Below are 26,345 nucleotides of genomic sequence, written 5' to 3'. Positions count from 1 at the left end.
CAGGACCGACCCTTTTGTAAATAATTGGATGGTTCAGGTCTCGTGGGTCTTATCCGATTTATGCTCACCCCTAAAGAGCAAACGAGTTTTTCCCCGCCATGCCCGATCCAGAGTCGTTTAACGATATTCTCAGGACCTGGGACCGACCCTATTGTAATATAACCGAGTATAATCGGTTCGGGTCTTGCAAATCTTGCAAGTCTTACCCGGTTTATGCGCACCTATATTTTACTATGAGCGTCTTTGTTTTTGCGGGTTGAGTAGCGGTGCACAAGTTGTCGAAAAGGAGCCTACAAATTTTGACACCCTGTCACAGAATAATCATTCTCGCAGCGAAACACGGTATCTGGTAGTATATGTGTGGGTGTATGTGTAATCCATTCCATTAACGAGATAAACAAGAGAATAAGAGAGAAAAAAAATACGGTTGCAACGTTAACTATATAAATGAGGTAGTTTAGAATGCTTTTATAAGAAAAGGGAAAATAACAAAACATCCGAACCTCACAAGACATCGACATTCTTTGAAGTCTATCCTCAATATTGAAAAGGAAATGTGTGTTACCGGTAGTTATACACATATAAGATTTGTGATCAATTATATTGTTTCAAAAATGATTATTTTCTTTATTATAAAAGAAACATGATCTTTTACAGGACCAACTTTTTATGCAAATCAGCAATATCAATATGGTCTTTTAACTTAAAAGATTCTGATATCCTTATCCTCCTTAAAAATACTGAATCAAGCCAGCTTCATCCTAAACTTAGGCTGGAAGTTAAACTAGAATTATCAGCTTGACTCGTATATCTTAACAAGCCAAACGAGCTTAGATAAATGTAAAACTTAAGGTTTGGAAAAATTAAAATCAACCGTTATTTAAGTTATAAAATGATAAAATTTGAGTTTAATTTAAACGAGGAAAATGAGCGAGCTTACCTCAACTCAAATTTGACTAAAAATTGAACTAGAACAGCTCACTTAATTTACAAATGAGCCAATTTTGAACAAGTTTTTTTCGAGCTTACTTTTATACAGGTATGAACTTTTTCCATCATAAATCAATAAAACTTAGATTTTCGTATTACTTGTTTATTTAAGTAACTATACAATTTATTTATATCCATCATCAGCCTCACACTTTCTATATACTATAAAAGTACAATGGCATGATTCAAGTTTTCAAATACTCTAAGCCATACCACAACACCATAATTACATTTTCTTAAAAAGAAAAAGAAACTATTCAAGCTTATTTTTTTGCCTTTCCCATTTTGCCCTTGAAACTTTGTTCCATAACTATGTCCTATAAACTGCTTCTTTGTACACATAGGGGTTTCACACACAGGCTTTTTAAGGTAAAATGCACTTGCGTAGTGGATTCACTTAATATTAAAGGGGCCTTTGGGTAATTAAGTAAAAGTTTAGGGGGGCAAGTTGACTAATTGGATTTATTAACATCCTATGATTAGTCCCCCCATTGGTGCTCTATGGGGAATACCCTTCCTTCTCTTGGCTGCACGGAAGCTCGCGACGGTAGGTGGTGGCGTTGATGGAGTAAAACCGCTCTGCCGCCTGCTGCTGCCATATGAGTCATCGGAATCTGGCACCGCCATTATTAGCTGCTTTTTCTCTTGCGAAATTTTCCTCCTCTTTTCAAAAATCTTTGATGTCCCAACTATCTGATTATAAACATGAAATTTAATCATGGATTATTAATATATTAAAAAAAAAAGGAAATATGTTTTTGAGTTCTAACTTCAAAAATCAATCATTCAATGCCAATTTCTCTCTTCCCACTCATCAAAAAGTCAAATTTGTGTTCATATAAAAAGAACCCACTTCAATGGTTGAAAACTTAGAAATAGAAACCAACAATTTAAAAAATCATACTATCCCAATAAATTATACCATTCAATATTTTTGTTTTTCTTAATAATGCTTTTCAACATATTTTAAAAACTTATGCAATTTTGCATATATTTAGAGAGGATATTGAATAAATATGTAATTTTTTCATATATCCTCTCTCTAAACTAGTAAAAATTACAAATGTACTTAAAACATAAGTTTGAATAAATATGTAATTTTTTGTATCTAGTTTTTTTTTAAGGAATTTCATATCTTCCACTCTAACTTATAAAATTACACAATTATTGAAGAACAAGTTTTCAATACATAACGTACAACGCTCTTTACTTACGGAAATATGTAATTTTACAAGTTTAGAAAAATATGTATGAAATTGCTATTGTGTTGCCCGAGTGAAAACTTTACTTCCACATGAAGAACCAATATATTAAATAACACATTGGTTGTATTTGGTATTTGAATCATGGTATTACCTTGCACCCAAGTGAACAAAATCGAAACGAATCAAGAAGACCACGCCCACAAACTTCGCACATGTTGGTCACCCCTTTACCGGTCCTCGGCTGCGGCCGTTCGTTCAAGAACACAACTTTTGCACTGTTAATCACATAAGTTTGCACCGAACCAATATCCAAAAACTTTTGAATCTCAGAAACCCTAATCACATCATGATACGAAGACCTTCGTATCTGCAAAATTAAACCTTCGATTTTACCACCATTGTAAAATTATGTTTCTTCTGAAAAAAGTTGAACTTGATACCAATGTTTTAAAAACCGGTATTTTACTCGTACCGGATTTAGTTCAAAATTGATACAACCGGAATGTACCGGGAGGTTCAACTGGGTTGAATAATTTACCTTTAATTCCATATAAGTATAATTTCAACTCAAAAAATAACCCAAAAGCACATTAATAAACATCCCACTTGAACCAAAAATCACACATATGAACAATAGTCGAGTCAGATAGAAAGTTTATACTTTGTATACAAAATTGGTCAATTAAAATAATGTAAATAAACCAACATTGGATTTGCATGATACAAAATTGATTGAGTAACAAATCGTCGTTTACCATGTTTACTCGTTTCAATTTTATTCGCTAGGTTAAAAGCCAGTTTTTAAAAATATTAAAAATCTCTTGGATTTAAAACCACTATTTAAAAAAAAACAGGATGTTCAAAAATCATCACCTGGATTACACGGTGGTCTTCATGGTGATCGAGACAAATTGAACACAACCCACCATTAAGACAATCCAAACAGTACATATTACACTCTGATTTATGCGAATCAGCATGCAATTTGCATTGAACGAAGAAGCTTTCACGAAGCAGAGGCTTCAACCACTGCGGCCATTTGTGTTCGTCCTCATCAGGTCCTCCCGCAGCCTGCATTATCAATCATTAATACAAAACCGGAGAATTAAACAAACCAAGCAACGAGATCAAAATGACTGACCATGAATGTTTGGGTTAGAAAGTGGGGTTTTAGAAAGAGAAGGTGGCTGCCTCTTATCCGCTCGTCTCAAAAACCTTGCCTTTGTTTTTATAAGAATAAAAATATTCATTAATGGCGTAATTTTGTTCTCCTAATAATTGTAATCATGTTATTAAATATTGTTTCATTTATTATTTTAAATTTCTCCAACAAACATATTTAAGCTTTTGATAAAAATGACGCTGGTTTCTATTAATAGAGAGTGAATAGATGTGTCTTAATTAGGGGGGAGTTCGATACAGATATCAAAAATACTAATCTTGAAATCTCAAAAGGTGGTTACTGAATTGGTAAAAAAAGTATCGGATTTGATACTGGTACCCGATACCATATGCTTATCCGTAGTCTAAATCATATTGTGTTAACATGTTAGGTTGTTTAACCTGAGCATGACCCGTACTTTTGTTTGTGCTAAAAACATTGATACTGACCCGCACATAAACTTGTGTAACATGAACATGGTTCTTTTTTTTTCTAAACGAGTTGACGGGTAATAATCGAGTTGTAAGCATGTTGATCGAGTTGGTGGATTTTAAAGAAAATATTGATTAAAAGTCATAAACTAGTTAGTGAATCGACTTGTTTAGTTAACTAGCTAGGTTGATGATTCAACTATTTGATTAAATATTCAAGTCACCTCGAACAAAGACCATATATTAGTCTAATAAACTTATTTATATTTTTTAACTAGGGATGAGCTCCGGATGGTACCGGTACCGATCCCAATCTCAAAAATCCCAAACATTTGGTACCGGTATTGAAAGGTTTGGTTTCGGTATTTTGTGCAAAATTTGAGAAATACCAGTACCGAAAACTTAAAACTTGATACCAACGATACCAAATCGGTAGCGCTACCGAAAACGGTCATCCCTATTTTTAAGTGATAAAAACACAACTTTCAATGTTGTTGCATTGTATCGATTTTTTTATGTCTTTTTAAATTTAAATACTTATGCAAAAATATTGTGAAATTTGATTATTATTTAATGATTTTTCTTCTCATAATTACCTCGTCTACTTTAGGTTAGTTTTGAACAATTTAATCAATACATAGGTGCAGGTTGTTCAATAAAAAACGATAAAAACAAGAAGGATGGGAAGCATTTGTTATAAAAAAAAGCCTAGAAAAAAAATCATAACTCAAAATTTAATAAAAAAACGGAAAAAGAAAAAACACAAAAATGTTGTCACCGTCTTCCTCGATCTAAAGAAAAACAATGTTAAGAAAAAAGATCATTGTGCATTTTATTTATCATTGTGTTTTTATTTATTTACGTTATTAATTGTGTCTTTTTTTTCTTGCTATTGTGTTGTTTTTTTCTTCATATTGTGTTGTATTACTTAACATTGTGTTATTTTTTGTTTGGTATTGTGCTACATTTTGCAATATATTGTTTCTTTTTTTATTTATAATTGTGTCTTTTGTTAATTTTCGTCATTGCACCTTTTTTCTCGGCGTTGTCTTTTCGTCGTTTTTTTTGGAACGAGAATGACAGGGGAAACATTTTAGTTTTTAAAAATTTTGTTGTTTTTTATTTATATTTTTTGTTATGATTTTTTTTGAATTCTCTTTTTGTGGGGTTTTTTTTACCACAAATCCTTCACAAACTTCTTATTTTTATAAACTTCTTATTTTTATCTCCTTTATATTTTAACTTTTCTATGACTATATAATGATCAAAATTATAATATTTTAATGACAAGTTCATACCCCTAAAATCTACTCTTACGATGCTTCTTATTTTTTTTTATGGCACGAACTCATCACTTTAATAAAGATAAACGTCTGATGTTAATATATCAAGAGGCGTCGACAATAATCAAAATTAAATGTGTTCTCTGTTTTATTTTGGTCATTTAGTTTTAACATTTTAAAATGAAACTTAAAAATAGATGTCAAAAGATTTTATATTGTTTAGTAGAAGAATTAACAAATTAGTCACAACATACATTAATTACTTAGATGCTTCCTGTTGTTTGCATGGATTTCATGTTTGATCCCTAACTGATGAATTACATGCGTGTTCCCTAATATTTTGAACCCGGTAGCACTTGTACTCCCTTGTGTGGATGAATGTTAAGTCTTACTGTTAAGTGGGTATGTAATTACTATTATACCCTTAATGATAAACAAAAACCATAAAAAAAATGAGAGTACATTTTTCTTCTCCAACACTTAACAACACATAACCTTACCACTTTCTTCCAAGTTAACTCATTCAAAGTGGTTATTTATTTTAATAATTTATGGATTTATGTAATTTGGTAGGGGTATTTCAGTCATTTCAAACATAACTAACTACAAAAACTAACCTTCATTCATTTGAAGGAGCGTCCATGTTATGTTTTACAAAATACTAGGAAGCATTCATGTAATTTATCAAAGTTAGTGACCAAACATGGAATATTTGCAAACTACAGGAAGCATACGAGCAATTAACTCCATTCTCTATTTATATTTATAGCAACACCTAGGCTATAATCTGTAGGCCGAATATTCATATTATAAGTCATCCTTATTCCTTCATACTTAACGTAAGGGAATAATTAGAGTATTAGTACTAAATTCTTCTGATAAAATAACATAAAAAGACGTGTTATGGAGTATAATCACACTAAAAATAATGTTAGCGTTAGGTGATATCACTACATATTTCTTTAATTAGTTTAGAACATAACAAGCAATAAAAATACTATAAATATATTAGTAAAATGCATCTAACATGCAATGGTCTATAAAACTATAATGACAACCAATAAAATATCAAATAATCTAGAAAAGCTGGTCCTAACCCAAGTACATATATACTCCTCTAATAAAGTCTAAAAAAGAAGGCAAAACTAGTGCCTTAAGACAACAGTGAAGCCAAATCTAAACACTTTCTAAAAGCCAATAACTTTAATTTGTCGTTTCTAATACCTCATATTCTAGATCATGCCCATAAATAGGTGCAAATGTTGCAAATCTTGTCTAGTTTGCTCATTCCATATTAGTTTGGGTATGGCTCTGCTCGTCCTCTCCTCCACTGTGATAGTTTCAACTCTTCTAAACGGAAAGTCGTATGCCTCCTCTTTACTTGCCAAACCATTTTAACCTCCCATCTCTTATTTTATCTGAGCTACAAGTCGCCCTCAGTCTCTTTTAGAAAATTTAATTTCTTATTCGACCTGTCCTTGTGTGCTCACACATCCACCTCAGAATCCTCAACTCCGCCACCGTAAATTCTTTGTGCATGTCTACCTGATGACCCAACGATCATTTCCATTAGTACAAATTAATCATCTTAATTTATTAAATTGCTAGGATAATAGCCCGTGTTACACACAGGTGGAAAACATATCAACAAACAATATAAAATATAAACTACGCATTCAGTCAACACAAATATTTGACATAAGTTTTTTACCCTCAGATGTTACAAAAGATGTTAAACTATATCTATAACATACAAAGAAAATACTTTATAAATAAACAATGCAATGAATAAGAAATAATATAATATAAATGAACCATTATACCTGAAAAAAAATAAAAAACACATATTAGTAAAAGATTTTGTAATATTAATTGAAAACTAAGTTTACAAATACATACCAACTTTAAACTATATCACATTAAGTTTTCGAAAATCTCTTTGTAAACAGCTTTATTTAATTTTTTTAAATGTTCCTAATTGTTCTAAAGAACGTCTTTTTCTTTTTTCTTTTATAGTGTTTTTTATAAATAATTTTCAGAGATATCTATATTTTTATAGCATTTTTCATGTCATTTCATAATAAATAAATAAATAAAACTTAAACTAGATTCGGTTAGATCACCATTCACCGGCTCTTCTTCTTTCCTCAAGAGTAAATTAAATCATAAACAAGGTGGTTATTAATTGGAATAAATAGACTTAATCATAGAGTTAATTGCATTAATTTGAATAAATATATTTAATTGCAGAATTAATTGAATTAAATTGAAATGCTTATTTTAATTTAGTGGATTAAAAATAATTAAGAATAAGTGGAAATTATTTATATAGAAATGTGATTACATAGAATCCTATGTGAATAGGCTAGAATAAAGATATGTTGAGAGAATCATCTCGCTTTAATATATTAGTAAGATAAGATGTTCCTAATTGTTCTAAAGAACGTTCTTTTCTTTTTTCATGTGGAGTGTTTTTTATAAATAATTTTCAGAGATATCTATATTTTTATAGCATTTTTCATGTCATTTCTTAATAAATAAATAAATAAAACTTAAAGAAGATTCGGTTTGATCACCATTCACTGGCTCTTGTTCTTTACTCAAGAGTAAATTAAATCATTGACAAGGTGGTTATTAATTGGAATAAATAGACTTAATTATGGAGTTAATTGCATTAATTTGAACAAATAAATTTAATTGCAGAATTAATTGAATTAAATTGAAATGCTTATTTTAATTTAGTGGATTAAAAATAATTAGGAATATGTGAAAAAGATTGATATGGAAATGTGATTACATGGAATCCTATGTGGATAGGCTAGAATAAAGACATGTGGAGAGAAACATCTTGCTTTAATATATTAGTAAGATGTTCCTAACTGTTCTAAAGAACGTTATTTTCTTTTTTTATTTAGAGTGTTTTTTATAAATAATTTTCAGAGATATCTATATTTTTATATATTTTTTTTCTTAATAAATTAATAAATAAAACTTAGAGAAGATTCGGTTTGATCACCATTCACTGGCTCTTGTTTTTTCCTTAAGAGTAAATTAAATCATTGATAAGGTGGTTATTAATTGAAAAATAAATAGACTTAATCATGGAGTTAATTGCATTAATTTGAATAAATAGATTTAATTGCATAATTAATTGAAATAAATTGGAATGCTTATTTTAATTTAGTGGATTAAAAATAATTATGAATATGTGAAAATTATTGATATGGAAATGTGATTATATGGAATTCTATGTGAATAGGCTAGAATAAGGACATGTGGAGAAAATCATCTTGCTTTAATATATTAGTAAGATGTTCCTAATTGTTCTAAAGAATGTTCTTTTCTTTTTTCATATAGAGTGTTTTTTATATATAATTTTCAGAGATATCTATATTTTTATAGAATTTTTCATTTCATTTCTTAATAAATAAATAAATAAGACTTAAAAAAGATTCGCTTTGATCATCATTCACCGGCTTTTCTTCTTTCCTCAAGAGTAAATTAAATCATTGACAAGGTGATTATTAATTAAAATAAATAGACTTAATAATGTAGTTAATTGCATTAATTTGAATAAATAGATTAAATAGCAGAATTAATTGAATTAAATTGGAATGCTTATTTTAATTTAGTGGATTAAAAATAATTATGAATATGTGAAAATTATTGATATGGAAATGTGATTACATGGAATCCTATGTGGACAGGCTAGAAAAATGACATGTGGAGAAAAACATCTTGTTTTAATATATTAGTAAGATGTTCCTAATTGTTCTAAAGAACGTTCTTTTCTTTTTTTCATTTAGAGTGTTTTTTATAAATAATTTTCAGAGATATCTATATTTTTATAGTATTTTTCATTTCATTTCTTAATAAGTAAATAAATAAAACTTAATGAACATTCGGTTTGGTCACCATTCACCGGCTCTTATTCTTTCTTCAAGAGTAAATAAAATCATTGACAAGGTGGTTATAAATTGGAATAAATAGACTTAATCATGGAGTTAATTGTATTAATTTGAATAAATTGATTTAATTACAGAATTAAATTAAATTGGAATGTTTATTTTAATTTAGTGGATTAAAAATAATTATGAATATATGGAAATTATTGATATGGAAATGTGACTACATGGAATCCTATGCGTATGCTAGAATAGGACATGTAGAGAGAATTATTTTGCTTTAATATATTAGTAAGATATTTTAAAATATTATAATTGGTTAAATAAAATAGTAGTTTTTAAATTATTTTAAATTTTATAATTAGTTTTTATCTGCATTTCCATATAAACTTTGTTCAAAATTGGCCCACTGCTATGTGCTTATTTTTATTAAAGTTTTGAATTGATTTTTTTTCCGAGGTTAATACTTATTATTGATGTAAAAATCGTCAAAACTGGCACGGCAAAATAATATTTCAAACCTATTACGAAGCGTGAACAATTACTCACTAGTTCGTATTAATTCATTTGTTTTATATCTATTCATTATATTATATTAGTAATAATATAACCAGCCAAAGGCAAATGAGTCTCATGAGTTTCCTTATTTGAGGCAGCAGGTTCGAACCTTATTTATGACAAAATATCATATGCGAGAAGAGTTTTATCATATTGGGTCTTTGGACGGTGTGTTTCTTTTGAAACCGTTGGTGGGACGGGTCATCAACGATGTCTGCCATCACAGACATGAATGATCTTTTGCTAAAAGATGTAATCGGGTGGTCGGACTTTATTGATCGTTAAAAGAATGTAATAATAATAACATACAATCCATAAAGCTATATGGAGAAAAAAATGTCTGTACCTCAATCTTTTCCATCCTTTTAATTTTAGAAACAGCATTATGATACTCTGTATTTTTCACAATAATTGTCTTTCCCAAAAGATGGAGTGGAAAGTGTTTTTATTTGAGGTGAAAAATAACTTACTATCTTTTTTTTTTTTGGTAAAAGCTAATATTTTTATCTTCATATTTTTTCTTTCTATTAGACTTGAACTCTAATCTTTGTTAGGAAACATCAGCACTTTTACCATGAGTCCATGACGGTATGTTTTTGTCTTCTTTATTTCAAGGGTTTTAAAATTTAAATTATATGTTTCATATAAAAATTTAATTTAATTTTTTGTGTTAAAATATATATATATATATATATATATATATAAAATCTTTTATAGTGAAACATATTTGTGATCCATCAATTAATTTTATAGGAATATAATCCCTCAAGTACAAGTAAAATGTATAGTCTTGGTTGGTGGCCCAATGACAGAGACAAATTCTCTTATTCACCTGAATATCTTGAGTTCAAGTTCCGAGAAGTATAAATTTTGCCGTTAAAAATGTGCAATGTATAAAATCAAAATATAACACTCATCGAAAAATACACTGCCAAATGAATAAAATTTTGATAAAAACAAACTAAGCATTGCCTGATGGGATTAAGACATTCTGTATAAAAAAAGTAGGATTCTGATTTAAGTGCGGACCGAACTTATACGAGCTCAAACTAAAATCAAGTCAAAATTTTTAGTGGTGTGGATTAAAATCGAGTAGCTTTTATACACTTCGAAGTCATTCTAATATTCTGTATGTGCCCCAATAGACCAATTGCATGAGACGTTTGCTTTAACCTATGAGAGCATCCGTAGCGGCCGTGAACCCACTTTCACCTCACCATTCAAACAACCCAGCATCGATACATTGTGAGGGTTTCAAGAGTATTGAGATAGCAACGTTGGTGGGAGCACGACGTGGGGTGCAGATAGAAAAAGGTAACCTCTTTTCAACCAATCATTATCATCTGCATTGCCCATTTCTTAATTAATAATTTATTTTTATAACTTAGTTTTTATTTTACTTATATTGGATGAGTGAAATCATTATACATCTTTTTTCTAGACTGATCCTCACTTATGTGACCGTGACGTGACGCACAGAATGTTTTTATTTTTATTTTTTTAAACTAATAAACAAACTGCAACACTAAATTCACCCCGTGAGAAATCAGCCAACCCATTTTTTATAACCGTTCACTATATTTCACATACTTATTATGTAGTTTCATTTCCAAAAGGTAAAAATTAATAACTGAAATTCATTAAAGGAATTGTAATAACTTTCATAAACTTTTATGAGAGGTGTGGTTTATAAGTTAATTAAACATGTTAAAATGTATACAAAAATTAATGACATAATTGCTCGCAATAAACTTATATGAAGATTGTTGAATAACTTAGGTTGCTTGAACTAGAAGGAGCTAATAACAATTCCATCCCCTCTTTAGGCAACCGAGGATGATCCTAGTCTTGTAAATTTCGCGAACCAAGCAGAGTCTAACGGTTCCCGAATCCAGTTTTATTATTGGTAAGAGCGGTTTGGATCAAACTTAAAATGTGGTTAGGAATTGTGATGTAAACACTCTTATTAGTTAATCTAAATTTCAAACCTGGTGTCACTCTTTGGTCAAGGGGTTAATGATTAAGTTCATTATTTATAATTATACTTAGAAGTTACTGGTCTCCCTTTCTAAAATCGGTTGGTCTAAACACACTAAAAGTAAAAACGTCAACTTTGTAAATGCAACGTTTTATGGAAAGCCACCTCGTTTGTTATATACACAAAAAATTTAATCTATAAAAAGTTTGCTTACAGAACCCTGATTCTCATTTGTCAATGTTTTTAATTAAATTTAATTAAACTTTAAAACTGTTTACATACTTAATAGTCTATAAGATAAATTTATTTAATGAATCACCTTAAAAATCAGTTAAATACAAATGTAACCTCAAACATTTTATTATTAAATTATTATAAACGAAAAGTAAAGATTTGCTGTAATTTTACTGGGCTTTCAAGTTTTTGGGCCCCAACCCATGATAACATAAGATATTGGATCAAATAAATTCATCCACAACGATAATGGGCTAATGCTCTTCGACTCAGGAGGCCAGGAGGTATGGTTTTTAACTGGAAATTTCATATATATATATATATATATATATATTTACTAAAATTCAATAGCGTGTAACACTATCTTTTGTATATGTTTAAACATTTGTTTGACTCGCACACTGCGTGGGACCATTGAACTGAAAAAAAAAAGCATACTTAAAACGTTGAACTAGAGACGCACGTTAAATCATAAAAATTAGATCGAAATATAAAATATAAATTAGGGATATACATGTCTTTTGCTCTTTACCCCTCTCCATTTGAACCACCCACATATTTAACAAGTTACAAACAAAACCTTTGGAAGAGATAATTAATTAATTAGGTCTCTACCATTAGCAGCATAGAGACTTGAAGTAGAATATTGTAAAGCAATAAAACTAACAATAACTAATAAATGTGTTATGTTTACAAGATTTTCAATATATTTTCAACATATTTTTTACGAGAGCATATACAACAATTATGAACATTTTCAAAATTCTTTGTTAAGGATCCATGTTCATGCAATTTAAGAAGCTAAACACGTGTAGCAAGGAGCCGCAGTAGAAACTTTACCCCTGTGTTGTCCAAAAATATAGTTTAGGGCTGGAGGTGGTGAGATGGTCTACGATTGCACCACTCTCCTAGTTAGCTCTCTTCACAACTCCGATCCAAAATTATATTTTAGGGCTGGAGGTGATGACATATTCATTATTTTATAAGCGTTATACTGTATATACTTTTAATAAAATTTATTTAGTGAAAATTATACTAATAAGTATTAACTCATTGAAATTGTGTATTAGGTTTAATTTTCTGTCACTTTATGAAAAGAGAATTTTGTATTAGGATTTATTTCTGTCGCTTTATAAAAAGAGTAAATTATCATTATCGTTTTTGTATTTTTGACTACTTTTATCATTTTCAATAATTTTTTCTTTATCTCTGCATGCATTATGGTTTCAAAAACTTGTCAATTTGATCCAACTCACTAACATCATTAGTTGTGTTATGTTAAACTCACTTACAACACAAATTCTACCTAAGTCATTCCCATCACCAGACCACAAACTCACTACATAAAATGAGTTTGTGGTATAACCCCACTCCTTGTTTTTGTCGGATTCATTTGACTTTTGGTGTTGGCAGTAATTAGAGTAGTTTGGGTATCGATATCGTTGCAGGTGTTGGTATTGTTGTGGGTTGTAGGATCGAACATAGATATCGACAAAAGGTCAACAAATCCCGGAGGTTGGTTCGGTAGAGTTGTTATTGGTTGTGTAAGGTTCTGGAATTGGTACAACATTTTATTTGCATACGACAGTTCAATATTTTAGTAGTGGAATCATCAAGGTAGCCGCCCCATCAAGGGACTTTTTCTCATGATAGAAGTGTAGAAACACGCGGGGTCGAGCTCATTCTTCGTTTCCTCTAATACTCTACCTATCATTTCTTTTTACACATGAAGGTCAACTAATTAGTGTAAAAGTTTAAACTCACGACATTTTTATAAGGGGTAAACACCAAACCGTTAGATCATGGTCTCATGGGTAGTAGTATAATATGTGTTGCTAAGAGCATTCCCAGCTCGTTCCCTACCCTAAATCCATATATATCATACTAGCTTTTGTCCCCCGTATTACGGGGTTGATTTACATTATTCGCTTCTAATATTTACATTTTTTTAGGATTTTAATTTTATTTATTGTAAGGAAGTTAATAATATACTTAGGATTTGATGATGAAACGGTTTCACAAATAAATGAGATGTAATAACCCGGTTTAAAATATATCTGGGTTTGGTATTTTTTTTACTGTAAAATTATTTCTTAATTATAAATAATATCTTTTTTTAATCAGATATTAATTTTTAGTATATCCCTATTTTATAGGATTTTCATATCAGATATTTAATAAGATTAATTTTTAATATAATGAGATGTTATAACCCGTTTAATGGCTGTCTGAGTTTTGTGAGACCCATACCCGTGAATTCGGATCAAATGCATAAGAAGCCTTCATTTTCAAATAAAACAATCTGGTAGCTTGAGAGAATTTAGGGATGTTTCGTTTATATATATTTAAGATAATTACACTAAATAACACTGTATTTTCTCTCTCATGTTTAATTAAATAATATTTTATATACATTTATTATCATATTTTCTCTCTCTTTCACTCACAACTACTTTATAAAAATATTAAAAAATTATACAGTATCTACAGCAAAACCTCAAATTTAACCTTCCCATATAAATTTTCTCTCTCTTCTACTCACAATCATTCATAACCATATCATATAATTTACAAATCTCTCTCACATAATTTTAGGGAACGGATTGAGAATGCTCTAAACGTATTATCTATTAACTACTTCTACTAAAAACTTTATAAATTTCACTTTTTATCTTCTATTATTATTATTATTATTATTATTTTGCTAGCTTACATCGGTGTAGAATAATACCTTGAAAATATAATAATAATAATAATAATAATAATAATAATGAAAATAAGAGTATTATTAATAATAAAAATAACAAGAAAAACACACAAAAAGACATAAAAACAAAACCAATTTATATTAATAGTTTTTTATTTGAAATTTTTAAAAGACTATAAAATGAATAACAAAATGTTGAAATGACTAATTTGTCAATTAAATATGTGAGGGAATGAAAGTTTAGGAAGAGTATGTTAGCCTAACACAATTATTTTTTTATATCAACTGTCAAATTATGTAAAAACTATAAAGAGTCTCAATTCGTGTTTCCGTTTACTTTAGATTGATGCATTATTTATTAAAGTCACGTTTTCATATTCTTTCTATTTCTTTTTCCCCTTATCATAATGTAAGTTTAATTTTATAATAACATTAATACATATTCAAATTTGCAGCTTTAATTGTAAGGGCCAGATTTGATGACTGAAGAAAAGATTTGGAACGAGATTTTATATGTTTGTATTTTATGTTCAGATAAAAAATACGTTATAGCTGACAAATTGTTATTAGGTAATTATGTATTAATGTTTCCCTATATATTCATTAATCATTATATTCAAATATAATCACGTGAGTTTATCGCAAGGGCTCTGCTTTGTATATTTTCAATAAAAGTAATAAAAATATTGCTACATGCTTGTACTTATTTATTTATTTGTTATTTGTTATTTGTTATTTGTTATTTGTTATCTGGTAGAAGGGACAACCCACCATTGATTCCGTTAATACCCCACTAATTAACACGTTAAATCTTGGGTTCCGTTAATATCCTACTAATCAGCAAGGACAAGCAAATTCTGGCCGAGGCCGGGTAGATGACCGGCCTAAGAGGAGCTAGGAGCTTAGACTATCCACAATGTTGCGGGTGTCCTTAGATGTCACATCATATTCTTATAAATCCTTAAAATTACTTATTTCATCTCCAACCTTACAAATATTCTCATCATTCTTATTTTCAAACTCATTACCTACACACTACACACAATATTTAAATAAAACATTTTATTTTACTTAATTGGGGCCAATCATATGCAAAAAGCAGCAAAGTTGAGGCCCTTAGGCTGGTCTCTATGGTGGAGGGTTTCGAAACCCGCCCCGCTATGGTTTAAAACCCTTGGACACCCCAACATATATATATATATATAGGAAGAGGATCAAGAGAAAACTCATCTTTAAAGAGAAAACTAAAAAACTCCTAAAGAATTATTTTTAATTAAAAATAAAAAAATATTTTTAAAATTTTGTTTTAGCCATTATTCTTATATTTTCTTATATTTCACTCGAAAAATATAAAAAAAACCCGTTGTAATACCCATACGTATTACTGTGCGATACCGTTATATTACACATGTGTATTACTATGTATTTTTGAGTTTAATAGTGTTTTATTGCATATATTCAATATTTGTGTATTGTATATGTGTAGTAGTGTTGTATTATATGGAAAAAAAATAATAATAAAATAAAAGTCGATGTGGTGCACATGTGCGTTAATGTTGTATTACACATACGTACTAATGTGTATTCGATGCGTGTATTAGTCTTATATTGCATATATACAATAATGTGTATCAAATATGTGCAATAGTATTGTATTCTATGCAATACAAACACTTTTGCATATATGCAATACACACTATTACACATGCGTATTATACCGACGATGTTACCGACAAGTTTTTTTTAACCAATAACAACATATAAGAATAATGGAAAAAAAAGAAACTTCAAAAATAAATTAAAAATAGTTTTTTAGAAGTTTTTAGGAGTTTTTAAGTTTTCTCTTTAAGAGGAGTTTTTACTAGAACCCACCCATATATATATATATATATATATATATATATATATATACTAGTTAGGTGCCCGCACGATGTAGCGGGGAATAATACTCTAGCTCAACTCGAACTTCATACCGAGCCTGACTCACGTTTGTTTAATTATTTTAAATATTTATATAACTTGAATACTTTTAATCACATTTCTATAAAACATATAAAAAGGAAAAAAAAATTAAAGTTGAGTAATATTTGGATAAATTTGAGGGGTCAAAGTTGTAAGTATTACTTAAATTTTGAATTGAAACAAGTTAAAAAGATAAAGGGTTGGATACATAATTATATGAAAACATGAGATTGTAAACATTTATCCTTTAAGAAACTTGTACATTCATGCAGTAATGACTTGTATATTTTAAACCGTCGATCTGTTTTGAAAAAAATTTATATTGAAACGTCGACAAAAATAAGCTCGTTTAAATAGGTATGTTCGGATTTTTGTTAACCGTATTTTTGTAAAACATACATGAAGAAAACCAAAAACAATAAAGCTAGAGTAAAAAATGGGTAATCATGAGGGATTAAATTTGTAACTAATTCTTAAATTTACAAAATCTAAGTAAAGTTGAGGTACTATACTGTAATTGTTTTTATAGAAATCAAATGAACCGGGGTGATATGAGTGAAAAAGACAAACTTATCCATACTTTAACATGTACCTTATGCATCATAACTTGTAAAACTCTTAATTCTAGCGTCTTAATTTGCCAATCACTTACATATTATATATATATACTTAAAAACTCCTAAAAAACTATTTTTAACTTTAAAAAAAATTTTCTTTTTGAAGTTTCTTTTTTTTTCCCTATTATTCTTATATGTTGTTATTGGTTCCAAAAAAAAAAAAAAAAACTTGTCGGTAATCTCGTCGGTGTAGTGCACATGTGTAATAGTGTGCATTGCATATATGCAAAAGTGTTTGTATTGCATAGAATACAATATTATTGTACATATTTGATACACACTATTGTATATATGCAATATAAGACTAATACGCACATCGAATACACATTAGTGCGTATGTGTAATACAACATTAACGCACATGTTCACTATATCGACTTTTATTTTATTATTATTTTTTTTTCATATAATACAACACTACTACGCATATACAATACACAAATATTGAATATATGCAATTAAACACTATTAAACTTAAAAATACATAGTAATACACATGTGTAATACAACGGTATTGCACAGTAATACGTATGTGCATTACAACGGTTTTTTTTTTTTAATTTTTTTTTGAGCAAAGGGTAAGAAAATATAAGAATAATGGCAAAAACAGAAATTTGAAAATATTTTTAATTTTTAATTAAAAATAAATCTTTAGGAGTTTTTAAGTTTTCTCTCTAAAGATAAATTTTTTCTTGATCCTCTCCCTATATATATATATATACAGGGGATGGATCTTGCGAGAAGTGATTTTATAGTGAGAAGTACGAGAAGTTAATCATAATCATTGATGATGATTGATCTAGGGTCTACAAAAAAAATGGTAATAGTGTAATTATGAGTTTCAACATCTTAATGGAAATTAACGGAGTTTCAAACAAAAAGGGTATGTTGGTATTTCCTTTGTAGAAGCCACAATTGTAACTTACATTTCATTATTATATTCCTAAATTTTAACTACATCATCTCTCAAATAAAATATTATAATAATCTAAGCTCGCAAGAAGTTATCACAACTTGCAAAAAAAAAAAAATCATATAATATATATTACCAAAAATTTTTATTACCAAATAAATTTGTGGGTTTCACCATACGTTTTCTAGTTTATATAAGCTAACACGTTCTTCAGTGTTCATAAAAAAACGTTGACCAACAATACGTTAAAGTTGCATTATTTAGGAATTAATTAGTTCACAATTTACTAATTAAATTAATAATTAAAAAATGATTATGTTAAAAGTTACATTATTTATTTGTTAGTATATGTGGTATTTCAAATTGTGTATGTGTATTTTTTTTCGTGTGTAAGTTTATTTATGTACTGTGTAGGTTCATACATGTATTGTATTTGTGGTATTTTGAATTGTGTAAGTGTAATTTTTATCGTGTAGGTTCATTTATGTAATATGTAAGTTCATATATGTACCGTGTATGTTGTATTTCGAATAGTGTAGTTCTAATTTTTATCGTGTGTAGGCTTATTTATGTACTTTGTAGGTTCGTATATGTACTATATATGTGGTATTTTTGAATTATATATGTGTATCTTTTATCACGTGTAGGTTCATTTAAGTAATATGTAGGTTCATATATGTATTGTGTAGGTGATACTTTGATTTGTGTATGTGTAATTTTTTTTATCGTGTGTTGGTTTATTTATGTATTGTGTGGATGGTATTTTGAAGTGTGTATGTATAATTTATATAAAAATCTTGAAATTAAAAATAAAATAAAAAAAGATGTAGATTGCTTGTTGATAAACTGTAAATAAGATGTAAATAGGTTTAATGTGTATGATATGCTGTATAACATGTAAGATGTGTTGCTTAATGTGTAGGATATGCTTTATGATGCGTAAGATATTTTATATAATATGTAAGATATATTGTTAAGATTGATGTGTAGTATGTATTTTTAATGTGTAGGATATGTTGTATTATATGTATAGTATATGTTATTAACATTGATGTGTAGCGCGTATTTTTAATGTTTAGGGATAATTATTCGGACTTTTTTTTATTTTAGTATAAAAATCCGAATTTGTTAAAAAAATTTCGAAATAATAAAAAATTAACAATCAATATAATATAAAAAAGATAAAAAGAAAATCATGTATGAAACTCCTAACTTATTTATTAGTTACCAAAAATAAATCATGAAAATTTTACTAATATGCCTAGTAATTAATTAAACATAAAATAAAAAAAAATTATATGATTGGCTAGAAAGACTTCTCGCACTTCTCACCATAAGAAAACTTCTGAAATGAACCCAATCCCATACATACATATATAAGTGTGTGTGTGTGTGAGAGAGAGAGAGAGGGAGATGGAGAAAGAGAGGGCCCACCCCCACCTCTTTCGTGCCGGCCATCCCAATCGCCCCTCTCCCCTCCACGCCCCGCGATGGTGTACGGTGCCCACTGCGCCCCCTTCCTGATCTCCCCTTCCGCACCCCATAGCAAGGGCTTGGTTGATTCAAACACCTCTAAGGGCATACTTCTCCAATGGTAAGGTCATGTGACTTACGCATGCATTGGAGATAGTTTTATTTTGACATAAATCACAAGAGGTACAAGAATGAAACCATCTTTCAATCGCACCCATATATTCAAAGCTAAATTACACAAACCAATATACATGATTCACCGATTCCACTTCTTTGCCACATGAAATAACACGAAACGAACATCATAACCTTTATCAATCAAACTGACCCTCATTGGAATACTATTAGGCATATCTGCCAAGCTAAAATATTCATCTTCCTCCAAAAGAAAGGATTCCATCTAGCAAGAGCTATTTCATCTAGTAACGAAATGGAATTGATGTGCATACGAGCCCGCTTTTTAACAAACCAAAATATAAGTAAAGGAAATATGGAGAAATAAAAGAAGTGAGTTTTCCTCTCATATTGGTGGAGGAAGAAAAAGGGAACCTTTCCACATTGATATAAATTAGAAAGTGAGTTATTGTTTCACATTGTTAGATTACAAAACTAATAAGTTTTTTATAAAGAAGATTCTTATATGATAAGACACTTTCAGTGGTTCTAGCTGAGGGTGCAAAGCGCCCGTGCGCGTGGTTTGACGGGCGCAATGTGGTGCACGCTCGCATCGTCACGAGCCGCTTTAGTATTTTTGATGATGGGAAACAAAATTTTTTTTCCTATCGCGTGACGTGACGGATTTAAATAAGCCTCGTTGAGATACGCGAAGGCTTGTAATTATCCAGAAAATTTTGTAGTTCATCGCGCTACGCAACGGACACTTAGGTAACCCATCTCGATACCCGACGTGGAGGATACGCTGAGGAAACACGTTGCCTGTCATGTTGCATGCCATGTGGCATAGCTAGGGCTGATAGGCAAAGCTACAGGCTCGTCGCGCTAGGCAATAGCCTCTGTTTGTGGTCATCGCGATACACGACCAGACTAAATTTTAGCTACAAAATGGGAATCAATCAGCCTTCATTTCTCGTTTCAAAATCACGTCCCTCTCTCACTTTCTGCTTTATAAGAGTATTGATATAATACCCTTGAGTAGTCATAACCAATCCGATTGAAAGAAGTTTTGTATACGAATCCAAAAGCTCTGTCTAAACAAGGTATGACTTTGTGCTATCATGTAAAGTTTCTAATCTCATGATTATCGGGCTTATACTAATCTAGATATACTACATTGTGTTTAACTATGTGCTTAATACCAAGTAGCTCTTTATTTATAAACTTTCAAGGTGAGACATTCGAGTTTTTGTACAACTCGCATTTATGTGAGACAACTTGTTTTTCAATACTGTTATGATGATTTCTAAACTTATAAAACTCATGATTGATAGTCAAAGTATTTTCAAAAAGGTTTTAACTACGGTCCTGATGAATTTTCCGCTGCTGAATATTTTAATAATAAACACCGATACCATCGCTTCTATTCACGATTCCCCTTCTAGGGTATAGGGTAGGGGGCTTTGACATGCTTAACCAAGAAATCCTCCCCCCTCCCCCCCTTGTTAATAAACTAGAAAAAAAAATGGCACCATTATTGTTTTACTTGGTTATGATTAATACGGTTCCAGCCTCCTTTCCCCCTCTTCATGAGTAGCTTTAACGAACACCAAAGATCTGATGGATTCAAAATCCGTAAACAACATAATCCTCTCCAAGTACTCCCAAGAAAGAGTCAAAACGTTTCTCAAAATCAATCTTTAATATTAATAGACTATTATTCTGTTTCTTATACGAATCGACATCTCATTCAAAATTTGGGAATTGCCTAAAATTCAGTTGGTACTGGTTCGATTCGTTATAGTATGGGCGATAATAAGGCACCGACATACACAATAACTACTGAGAAAGAAACTTAAATAAAGTCATAGTATGATCAAAACTACATATTAAAAATTTATTTACTATATGTACTTCATTCTTTTATTACATCAGTCATTTTATCTACTAAACAAATGTATAGATTGAATATTTAACTATCATATACTTACGTATCGCCATGTTATACAGACATATTTCTTGAATAATATCCATGGCACACAAACATATATATATATACCACTTATATATAAGTGTATGCCACTTCTATATACATGTACTTGTACTTCTCAAATTAGGGATGGTTCATGGTTGTTCTTTTACACAACTTAACATATAACTTTATGTATACCAAACCTCACAATTTGTCATCCCAACACTAACTTGGACCACCAAACATAACGAGACTATCTTTAACCATGGTTATTCATAAATCATAATCTACTAACCATAGTTACCTCTCCCTCCATTTTCCTTTTTAAGCACCTCACCCTAACCCTAACCAACACAATCTCTAGGAATAGTAACCCTAGCAAACACACTTGATCACAAACCATCACCCATGGCCTTCTACATGGACGAAGAACAAGCATTCAAGTGCCACAAACACTCGTCTAGACGACGAAAGACCGGAATATGCCCTAAATGCCTCCGTGACCGCCTCCTCACACTTTGCCCGGAGTGCGCAAACACCCGCCCTTGCACCTGTTCTCCGATCCCCACGGACACGTCACCGTCTTCGTCGTCGTCTCCCGCTCCTTTTTCGCTCTTTTCGTTCTCTCGAGGAGGCAGCCGGCACGTTACCGGAACAACCAACTGCTCCGGCGATGCATGCCCGTTACCAAACCATCATGAAGGTGATCCATCGTTGCGTAAATCAAGATCGGTTGCTATATCTTTCCTCCGGTCAAGATCTCGACATGTTGGAAACGTTGGATGTGATGTTGAAACTCCTGTGAAAAATAATAATATTAATAATAAGAATAATAATAATAATAATAACCCTTTGCCGCCGAAGGTTAGCCGGAGTAAGATTAATTTCTGGTCTATGTTTAGTAAGAGTAAAAGAAGTGATATTGTTCATGATGATGGGGTTGTTGAGGATATGAATATTAAGAGTGATGATATGATGGTTGTGGATGATGATGATGATAATAATAATAATAATAGTTCGATGATGATGCGGTCAAGATCGGTGGCTGTCGGTGCCGGAAACCGGTTAGCTCCGGTGATTTCGAAACAGAGAGGGTGGTACTTTCCAAGTCCGATCAACGCATTTCGTCATTCCAAGTCTCCACTGTCTGTCACTGTTACATAGCGGTCTTGTTTTTGGCTTCAACAAATTATTATTATTATTATCATCAAATTAATAAATTATTGCACATTCCTTATATTTTTTTTTCTTTTCTTTTTCTTGTTCAAATAATTTTTGATTCATAATTACTTAGTTTATGTATGCTATTAAAGTATTAATAAATAGCTTCAAATTCATTCAATAATCAATATGACAATATGTAAAAGTATCTTTAATGTCTCGTTGTAAGATGTTTCTAAGCTTACATGAAAGAAAGAGGGAAAATGCATGTTCGTATAGAGAATGTTATCGAAAAGTCCTGTGAGTGGTGAAGAAGAGGAAAAGAGGGGCGTTCACATGGTAATTTTGTAACGTTTATTGTTGTAACAAGTGTGTAACTATATATATTACTGTGATGCATGTCACGTAAATTTGTAACTATACATTATTGTAATGACACGTAAGTTTTTAATATTTATTCATGTTGAAGTTATATTATATTTGAACAGTTATCTTTAGTTGGCTGCTATATTTTGTCAAGAATGAAACGGGACAATAGGTTGGGTGTTTGTGATGTCACGTTTCTTGATCAGGATTAGGAAGCAGTTATATTAATTTGAGATAGAATTACGTTGACACATTAGTTTGAATATGTTCAACTTATATATGATTATGGCTTTTTGTATTATTGTGCCTAGGATATATGTTTTTTTATTTAATATTATATTAACATGTGGGCTGTGGCAACATAAATATATGTAACATGTTACAATCATTGAGTATATCATATGTTATAGTGCAGATTAGGTTTTCCATGTGGTTAATATTTTTTTAACCACATTATAATATCAATGTGGTACTTGTTCAAATAATCTTATTATAAAGATTTGATGTGATCTTGTCGCTTTTTATTTTTTGACACCAAGTGTTCATATTCCCTCTGTAATAGTGTAATTTATTTATTAAATATAGTAAAGAGTTTGTAGGAGTTAACTTACTTTTATACTACTTTAAAAGTGTCTTATCTTGTTCTTTTGAATTGTTAATGATCTCGTAATCCTTTAGAACACTTAGGGTATGTTTGGCAAAATTAGCTGGTGGCTGTTAGCTAGAAGCTGGTAGCTGTTAAATGTAGCTTTTTAGATATATTTAGGAATTTGACAGAGTAGCTGAAACTTTTTAGATATATTTAGGTATTTTGCAGAGTAGCTGAAACTTTTAATAAAACTAATTGGGTGCCAGCATGGTGCGGCGGAGCGCGCGTGCAACCTGACATCAACCGCATAATCAGTGTCGGTACGTGATTCACTTGATGTTAGTGCACACATCATCCGAATGCAGACGTGTACTTCGTGCAAAGACAGTAAGCGTGTAATCGATAGCGAAAATCAAGAAACAAAGCTAAAATATATAGTAATTTCAAATAGATAATTTTTTAAACCAACCTCTTTTGATTTAAAACTCTTTCCGACCCGACACCGTTTTAATCTGAAACATGTCCTGACCTGGCCCCTTGCAACTCAAACCATACCGACACGAACCGAGCTAAATTAACCATTTTTTATCGACTCGTTCCGACCCTAATTTGGTCTTACACATGACCCGAGCTCGTCTAACTCGACTTGTTACCAATTATAACCGGTAAAAAAGTATAGCAATATCATACTTAAATTAAAGAGAATAAAATGCTCTTTTTATGATGTAATTTGTTTAAAAAAATATTAACATGTGAAAAAATTATGAATTTTTAAAAAATCATTGGGGTAGTTAGTTTTGAATAAGGGTAAAATATGTAACTATGTAGTTTTTTTTAATACAAGATTTGAAATTAACAGCCTCATTGTTCACACATGAAAAGCATCTATTTACTAATATCTATTAACTAATATAGCATGTTTGTGTTGTATTTCTAATTATATATTCTTTCTTAAGCAAAATTTTCTTTTGTTCCTTTAAACCGATGCTAAATATAAACTCAACAAAATACTATCTTTTTACGTATAATTATATAAACACTCATGTATAAATACTCTCCGAAGTTAATTAACTATGGTGTCGGCGGCCGGCCAACTGGCGAACCCGTGATATTGTTGGTTCGATAACGGATTCATATTTCAAAACGTTGGTTGCAAAGTATTATGAGTTATGTTTGGAATTAAGTTTGAAAAATGCTTATTGGCTTTTTTAGAAAGCCATTTTGAAAAACCAGAATTTAAGGTTTTTAGAAAATTGTTTTTTAACCCTTTCAAAAAGCTAACATAAAAAATATTTTTTTGGTTGTCAAACATATTTTAACGTATTGCTTTTTAAAAACACCAATAAGCAATAAGCATTTTTCAAACTTAATCCCAAACATGCTCTTATGGTACATACAGTTAAATCAGGGTGGCTCTTTAAACTACTTGATTTACTATACTTAGGGTGCAGCGTTCAATGTTGATAATGGGAGCAATATCTTTGTCACAAGCTCAAGAAAATTTCTAGGGCTGTGTGTGTTACATGCACCTCTATATTTGAACTCTTAATTGATCACCCTTTTAGCAAGTATTACAACATTCATTGTCCCAATCTACTTTACACATATGCAATTATTATGGTATCTTACTTGAAACTTGAAACTTAAATGGTAAGGTGAGTCAATTTATGTTTTTTTTAAACGGTAAACAAAAGCAAAATATTATTAGGCATAATAGAAAATACAACAGACAATCAAAATAGCCTAGTAAGTTACTAGACTCAACCTGAATACACCAATATGGACATCAACCCCAACCTTTATACAACAAAACGGACCCAATCCGTTCACAAAACCGAAAGCCCCTTTGATCTATTACTTACCCAAAGGAAGCTTAGAGTCTTTACGTTATCCACCACCATACCGACTGTTACCGGCAACCCATCATGCATCATTTCATTTCTAGCCTTCCATAAACACCATAACGTAACGAGACAAATCACATGAAACGCCTTCGCCTTTCTTTTAGAGAACTTGGTATACCTAAACATATCAAGAATATCTCGGACGCTAAAAGCAAACATCTGAGGGACATTACACCACATGGATATCGCCTGCCACACAGATTGAGCGAGACCGCACGAGACAAAAATGTGCTCAGTCGTCTCATCCAACAAACCACACGCCAAGCAACCCAAAGACGCTACCGCAATATTTCTTTTAGCCAACAAAGTTAAAACCGGGATCCTATCCATCTCCGCCCTCTAAGCCAAAATTCCAACTTTACTGGGGACCCAATTATTCCACTCAATTTTATAATCCACTTGGTTCAAACCTATAACTCTTAACTTGTCTTTAATACTTGAGACCGAAAAAACGCCGGACGTGTCCAAAGCCCATTCCACCTTATCATCACTAGCCCTTAAAACCACATGTTGAAAAAGTTTTAGCATCTCCCTTAACTCCCCAACTTCCTGTAACAAACCTGGATGCCTCCTCCAATCCCATGTACTGCAAATAATGCTATTAACCATTACCAGCCTATTATTCACAAAACATCCTTTATTTCTTTCCAAGTCGAATAAATGGGGAAACTTTACTCGCAGAATGTCGTCTCCGATCCAATAATCCACCCAAAATAAAGTCTTATTACCACTCTTTACCACCTTTTTCACCAATAGATCTAAATTCAGTCCCAACATATTGAGTTCTTTTGAATTCCGACTCACTTGCTTCCATGGACTCGG

The 26,345-nt window shown here is 30.7% G+C and overlaps 3 protein-coding genes across 3 annotated transcripts; 1 reads left to right on the top strand and 2 right to left on the bottom strand.

Annotated features, from left to right (window-relative positions):
* Positions 1–1,104: 1,104 nt before the first annotated feature.
* Positions 1,105–3,272, bottom strand: LOC143557633 (protein RGF1 INDUCIBLE TRANSCRIPTION FACTOR 1-like). Its single transcript, XM_077046666.1, has 3 exons — positions 3,069–3,272; positions 2,347–2,562; positions 1,105–1,683 (listed from the first exon to the last, which is right to left on the bottom strand). The coding sequence occupies exons 1-3, from the start codon at positions 3,270–3,272 to the stop codon at positions 1,456–1,458; spliced, it is 648 nt and encodes a 215-aa protein (XP_076902781.1). The 3' UTR covers positions 1,105–1,455.
* An 18,594-nt stretch (positions 3,273–21,866) lies between these two features.
* On the top strand, positions 21,867–22,698 carry LOC143557632 (uncharacterized). The gene is made up of 2 exons (XM_077046665.1): positions 21,867–22,292; positions 22,332–22,698. The coding sequence occupies exons 1-2, from the start codon at positions 21,912–21,914 to the stop codon at positions 22,665–22,667; spliced, it is 717 nt and encodes a 238-aa protein (XP_076902780.1). The 5' UTR covers positions 21,867–21,911; the 3' UTR covers positions 22,668–22,698.
* A 2,747-nt stretch (positions 22,699–25,445) lies between these two features.
* Positions 25,446–25,853, bottom strand: LOC143557650 (uncharacterized). The gene has a single exon (XM_077046679.1). It carries the CDS (start codon positions 25,851–25,853, stop codon positions 25,446–25,448), a length of 408 nt encoding a protein of 135 aa, XP_076902794.1.
* Between the last annotated feature and the right edge of the window lie 492 nt (positions 25,854–26,345).

Source organism: Bidens hawaiensis, unplaced genomic scaffold (genome assembly GCF_021521415.1).
Source record: "Bidens hawaiensis isolate Kalapana, Puna unplaced genomic scaffold, B.hawaiensis_p1.1 tig00019079_1, whole genome shotgun sequence".
NCBI lineage: Eukaryota > Viridiplantae > Streptophyta > Magnoliopsida > Asterales > Asteraceae > Bidens > Bidens hawaiensis.
The sequence above is the reverse complement of the archived record's forward strand: the minus strand, read 5'-3'. Positions and strand labels throughout refer to the sequence as shown.

Bases quoted from the DNA above. Each gene is read 5' to 3' on its own strand.
- LOC143557633 (XM_077046666.1), bottom strand. From the start codon at position 3,272: ATGCAGGCTGCGGGAGGACCTGATGAGGACGAACACAAATGGCCGCAG. The intron at 2,563-3,068 runs GTGATGATTTTT...TTAATTTTGCAG, and splicing joins AAGACCACCGTGTAATCCAG to ATACGAAGGTCTTCGTATCA. The intron at 1,684-2,346 runs GTAATACCATGA...GTTTATAATCAG, and splicing joins TTTGTTCACTTGGGTGCAAG to ATAGTTGGGACATCAAAGAT.
- LOC143557632 (XM_077046665.1), top strand. From the start codon at position 21,912: ATGGCCTTCTACATGGACGAAGAACAAGCATTCAAGTGCCACAAACAC. The intron at 22,293-22,331 runs GTTGAAACTCCT...ATTAATAATAAG, and splicing joins TTGGAAACGTTGGATGTGAT to AATAATAATAATAATAATAA.
- LOC143557650 (XM_077046679.1), bottom strand. From the start codon at position 25,853: ATGGATAGGATCCCGGTTTTAACTTTGTTGGCTAAAAGAAATATTGCG.